The sequence below is a fragment of the Bos javanicus genome, chromosome 1, assembly GCF_032452875.1.
Source record: "Bos javanicus breed banteng chromosome 1, ARS-OSU_banteng_1.0, whole genome shotgun sequence".
NCBI classification, from domain to species: Eukaryota; Metazoa; Chordata; class Mammalia; order Artiodactyla; family Bovidae; genus Bos; species Bos javanicus.
The window spans coordinates 148,280,828-148,287,037 of NC_083868.1; the positions used below are offsets into that span (position 1 = coordinate 148,280,828).

Sequence of the window (6,210 nt, forward strand, 5' to 3'; positions counted from 1 at the left end):
AAAAACATTAGAAGTAACATGTTGTTACTTATAATAATAAAAAAGATAAAACTCATTGAGGAACCCCCTCCCAAAATACATTCCGTTCCTTCCCTAATGTCCTCTTTCAAGAGGTCAGGCCTGTCCCCAATTGGGTATCATCCTTCTCGTGCTCGCCTTTCTATGGACTGATTTGTGTTGTATTTTAGGCAGAGTGGTGAATGTATCCAGCTTTGTCAGTGTCAACTCTCTAAAGAAATGCAGCCCTGAACTGCAGCAGAAGTTTCAAAGTGAGACCATTACGGAGGAGGAGCTGGTGGGGCTCATGAACAAGTTTGTGGAAGACACAAAGAACGGGGTGCACAGGAAGGAGGGCTGGCCCGATACCGCATATGGAGTGACGAAAATTGGAGTCACAGTCCTGTTCAGAATCCACGCCAGGAAACTGAGTGAGCAGAGAGGAGGGGACAAGATCCTCCTGAATGCCTGCTGCCCAGGATGGGTGAGAACCAACAAGGGTAGGGGCGGACACAAAGCCTTAAGAGCCCCAAAAGAAGGAGCAGAGACCCCTTGGCTCTTTTGCCCTCGGATGCCGAGGGGCTCCAGTCAGGTTGTTTTCGAGAGAAAAGTTGTGTGTGCGCTCACTGACAGCTGTACCCATGGGCTGATTATGTTCCTATCCCAGGTTTACCAATCAGACACTTACACTGTCGCAAATATCCCTACACAGACAAAAGAAAGGAAAAAGAATCAAAGTATCCCATCAGGTTCTCACTGGGAGGTGACTGCTAATTCTGTGAAGAATTTTTGCCACCTTGTTGGTGATAGCACAGGAGGCTTCTCTGTCCGTGGGATTCCGCAGGCAAGCACACTGGATGGGTAGCCACTCCCCTCTTCAGGGGATCTTCCGAAGCCAGGGATCAAACCCGGGTCTCCAGCACTGCAGGCAGAATCTTTACCGTTTGAGCCACCAGGGAAGCCCAATGCTCCAACATATAATAAAAACTTTAAAGAAAAAAACAGGGCGGTGCCCTGGCTTGACTGAGAATACTGTACACGCGGAAAGAGGTGGAGCCAAAAGTGGTGTTTAGTAACCTTACAGAACATTTGATCCCTCCTTAAGCGGGTAGAAGGCAGGGCCTCCTCCTTCTCAAAGTAGTCACTGCACTGGATCCCAGGACACAGTTCTTTGCCTTCTGGAGTGCGGCGGGTCTCCACGTCCCACGCCGCGCCACCCCGTGGGTCTCCAGCCTTGTCAGCTCTAATTCAAAGGGCCCTGCCCACCGGCCATGTCGTCCTCCACCCGCGTAGCGCTGGTCACCGGGGCCAACAAGGGCCTCGGTTTTGCCATCGTGCGCGACCTGTGTCGGCGGTTCCCAGGGGACGTGGTGCTCACGGCGCGGGACGAGGCGCGGGGTCGGGCGGCCGTGCAGCAGCTGCAGGCTGAGGGCCTGAGCCCCCGTTTCCACCAGCTGGACATCACTGACCTTCAGAGCATTCACGCCCTGCGCGACTTCCTGCGCAAGGAGTACGGGGGCCTCGACGTGCTGGTCAACAACGCGGGCATCGCCTTCCAGCGTAAGTGAGTGGGAGCTAGAGGGTTACAGCCTCTGTGCGGGGAGCCTGACGGGGCGGGGCTACTGCCTGAACCTCTGCTGTGGGATCTAGAACCCCCGCCTTAGGCTGGAGGTCACAGGGAGAGCAAGTCCTTCGAGATTACAAGCTTTTCCAGCAAGAAGGCCTTGCAATAGCTTTGATATCAGTGTTAAGGACAATGCCTAGGATTTTTACAATATTGATTTCATTGAACTTTGGACCAGTTGGGTAAATCTTTAACTTGCTTTGAAACCAATAGAAAGTTGTAAAGAGTGGTAGAGTGAGAGATTGTGTGAGCTGTCTTCATTCAGCCTCCCCTGATGATGCCATCGTACACAAATACACGGCATTATCGAACTGTAACCGATTTCTTCCCTGGAGAAGGAAATGGCAACCCACTCCAGTATTCTTGCCTGGAAAATCCCATGGGCAGAGGAGCCTGGAGTGCTGTAGTTCATGGGGTTGCAAAGAATCAGACAGGACTAAGTGACTGAGCACACATCAAACCGCAAAATTCCCACTGGCACAATACTGTTCACTAACTCCACCCACCTCTTAGACTAAAACATTTCACAGGAAAAAATACTGTATCAAGTAAGCATTTTTACCGTATGGCTTATATTTATTTATCCTGTTTTGTTTTTTGCCCTAAAAGTTAGTGATCCCACGCCAACTCCAATTAAGGCAGAAATGACCATGAAAACAAATTTTTTTGGGACCCGGGATATATGCACAGAACTCCTGCCTCTAATAAAACCCCAAGGTGAGTCTGACTGAGCCCAAACTGCAGTGTTTCTGACAAGATCTAGGCCCACCTGCCTCTAATTCCCAGATCCCCTACATCCCATAGGAAATTGATAACTGGCTCTCCAGTGGGAATCAAGTCCAACATCTCAGCAAATTGGGTGTTCATTATTCTCATACATACCTTCCCAGACAATGGTTTGTGTTGCATTTTAGGCAGAGTGGTGAACATGTCTAGCGGATGGGGCTTCAAAGCTCTTGAAAGCTGCAGCCCTGAACTGCAGCAGAAATTGAGAAGTGAGACCATCACGGAGGAGGAGCTGGTGGGGCTCATGAACAAGTTTGTGGAAGACACAAAGAACGGGGTGCACAGGAAGGAGGGCTGGCCGGATAATAATATATATGGAGTGGCGAAAATCGGCATCACGGCCCTGTCCAGAATCCAAGCCAGGAAACTGAGTGAGCAGAGAGGAGGAGACAAGATCCTCTTGAATGCCTGCTGCCCAGGGTGGGTGAGAACCGACATGGGGGGATCCAAAGCCTTCAAAAGCCTAGAAGAAGGAATAGAGACCCCCATGTACTTGGCCCTTCTGCCCTCAGATGCCGAGGGGCCTCATGGACAGTTTGTCCATGAGAAAAAAGTTGCAAAATGGCAATTCTTGCCTGAGTTCTACCCATAGGCCCCACTTGGTTACCTGTCCTGATTAGACTAAGAAAACACAGTGTTCAAAACATCTCCCCATGAAAAAAACCAAACATGCCTATGTCTATGTAAATTTCAAAGCCACTTTGAAATGGCTACTATTCTGTGAGATCTTTTGTGATTTCTTATGTAATCCCAGGGAATAAAAGAAGAATGGATGACAAATAAAGAATAAACATCAATAGATGAATACATGGTTCTTTATAAATGTCTGTTTGTTCCAACTGATTATATGCCGAACCAGTTCAGAAGTCCAATAGACCAAAATGTAGGTCAAGGAAAGTGAGAGTACTACTTGGGGAAAGAATTATCATCAGTGGGGCCAGATGGGAAATACTTTTAGTTTTCAGGTTCAAGTGGTCTCTGTGAGAACTGTTCACCTGCTCTCTTTTACCAAGAAAGTAGCCAGAGACAATATATAAGCCAACAAGCATGGCCATATTGGGTCTGCCAGCTTTAGCTGACCAGCCTCTAGTATAACATGGACCACACCGTGAGGGAAAACATCTGCTCTGGTGCCTGTAAACACAAACTCATTGGGAAAAAAAGCAATGTAAATGTGAAATGTGAGGGGGTGCTGGTATGAAAGATAACATCCTACGAGAATCTGAGACAATGGGGAAAACTGAGAATGGGTGGGTATGAGTGGGTATGAGAGATCGCTATCAAATCTCTTCAGCGTGAATGTGTCATTTTTGTGGGATGAGGTGTCAGGAGGTCTACAACATTAGCATGGTTCTGCAAAATACACACAGAAGTGGAACACATAACTAGAGTAACATATGCATAACAGTTGAACCTAGTTGGGAGGACACATGGGTATCCACTATTATGCTTTAAACTTTCTACTTAAAATCTTTCAAGATAAACATCTTGAACCAAAAAAGCCTGGCTCTGCAACTTTCCTGTGTGACCTTGAGCAAAATTCCACATCTGCTGTATCCCCTCAATTGTAAAATGAGAACTGTCATAGGATTGTGGTACTGTAAAGGTTAACTGTCTGGATATAGCTGACAGTGCTGAAAATACATCAGAAGTGCCAAGTATCTTTTATCATGAGTCCCTGAAAGAGGGGCCCAGCTGCACCCAGGGCAGCTTCCTGCTTCCCTGTCACGGGCTTTGTAGACCGGAACCTAGGGACTGGAGTCGATGAGAAGAGGGACGCAGGGGATCCAAGTCTCAAGTGAAACAAGGGTGCTTTATTTTCAGAAATGCACGTTTATATATCTTCATACAAGGCAGCTTTAGGCAGTAACAAAATAGAGCAAAAACAAAGCCAAGCAAATAACAATCTTAAAAGGGCCAGAAAGCATTCCACATCCTGAGTAAGAGGGGCATAACTGAATAGACTACCTTTAAGTAAAAGGTCACTGAAGGGAGTCACTGAAAGGAATCCAAGCAGGTGCCTTTTCTCATGATCTCAGTCCTGAGAACTGCATGCAGCTCCGCTCATTCTAGTTTTCCAGGAACTGATAAGGAATAGAGTCCTTGAGAAACCGCACACAAAAGAAGAGAATAACATATTGGATCCCTTAAAGCTGAACGTCCCCTGACACTTTCCAACCCCATATCCGGCTCCCCAGGGCCCCAAAGACTGTCTGCCTCTTCACAGAAGCTCCATGTGGTACAGATGCCCCTACTTTCATGGTTAGCTGTCACTGTCCACCTCTGATTGTCAGCCCTGGTAAAGCAACAGCCCCTGAAGACAAAGGCAGGGCCCTTCCCTGAAGAGTCAGGTTGACTTCACAACTGTAGGCCTTCAACTAGTCTGTTATTTTCCTCCTCCCCCCACATCCCACACCATATGACAGCAGAGGATCACACATGTTTAGATCAAGTCAGCATCACACCTGCTAGTTTGGAAATGGATAGTGAAATCGCAATGATCATATACCCTTAGTTCCAGAAAAACAAAGCCTACGTGATAAACCAGTTGTTAACTATGACCTAAGACAAATCAAAACGTACACATTTTCAACAAACCTAGGGATATGTAACTTTTAAATACAACATTCCTGTCAATGGCCCTGAACACAGTAAAAGTTTCATAAACAACCCTTCTATATGGGACACATTGAATTTCACAGAGTCAGGTAGCCTGCCCACACTGAAAGTCTAATCACAGGACTAAAGTCTTTAACAAGCTGAGTTTCTATCAAGAGAGCAAGCAGAGCTATGTCCTCAGAAGTAGTAGTTGTTGTTTTTCAGTTGCTCACTTGTGTCCAGCTCTTTGCAACCCCATGGACTGCAGCACGCCAGGCTTCCCTGTCCTTCGCCATCTCCTGGAGCTTGCTCAGACTCATGTCCATTGAGTCAGCAATGCCATCCAACCATCTCACCCTCTGTCGTCCCCTTCTCCTCTTGCTTTCAGTCTTTCCCAGCATCAGGGTCTTTTTCAGTGAGTCAGTTCTTCACATCAGGTGGCCAAACTATTGGAGCTTCAGCTTCCGCATCAGTCCTTCCAATGAATATTCAGGACTGATTTCCTATAGGATGGACTGGTTAGATCTCCTTGTTGCCCAAGGAACTCTCAAGAGTCTTCTCCAACACCACAGTTCAAAGCAGTTACCCTAAGTAATTTCATTGCATCTTAGGAAGAAGCAACCATTCCAATTCTTCGGGTTTGATGGACCCAGCACAAGATAGTAACTGTACTCCTTCCTCTTTTTGGAGACCTACACGTGCATGCATGCAGCACCTCTAATGATTTTTATTCCTCTGCCAGGAATCCCTAGTCCCCTAATGACCATTCACCAAGCAGTTTTGTTTGGAGGACGCTCACCACTCCACCCTGCAAACCACAGTGTATCTCAGAGGTGAATCAAAAGAGGGCTGTGTCCTGGTTTGGCTCAGGATGCTGCACCAGGAAGGGGTGCAGTCAGGAGTGGTCATTAGGAACCTTCTGGAATATCTGGCCCCTCCTAGGAGGGAGGGAAAGTGGTACGGCCTCCTTCTCAAGTACTCACAGCACTGAACCTGGGAACACTGCTGCTGCTGCTGAGTCGCTTCAGTCGTGTCCGACTCTGTGCGACCCCATAGACGGCAGCCCACCAGGCTCCCCTGTCCCTGGGATTCTCCAGGCAAGAACACTGGAGTGGGTTGCCATTTCCTTCTCCAATGCATGAAAGTGAAAAGTGAAAGTGAAGTTGCTCAGTCGTGTCCGACTTAGCGACCCCATGGACTGCAGC

General features: G+C 47.6%; 1 protein-coding gene across 1 annotated transcript; it reads left to right on the forward strand.

Moving 5' to 3' along the window:
- Positions 1 to 1,078: 1,078 nt before the first annotated feature.
- Positions 1,079 to 3,212, forward strand: LOC133251778 (carbonyl reductase [NADPH] 1-like). Its single transcript, XM_061424573.1, has 3 exons — positions 1,079 to 1,557; positions 2,231 to 2,338; positions 2,536 to 3,212. Exons 1-3 carry the CDS (start codon positions 1,269 to 1,271, stop codon positions 2,997 to 2,999), a joined length of 861 nt encoding a protein of 286 aa, XP_061280557.1. The 5' UTR covers positions 1,079 to 1,268; the 3' UTR covers positions 3,000 to 3,212.
- Positions 3,213 to 6,210: the final 2,998 nt, after the last annotated feature.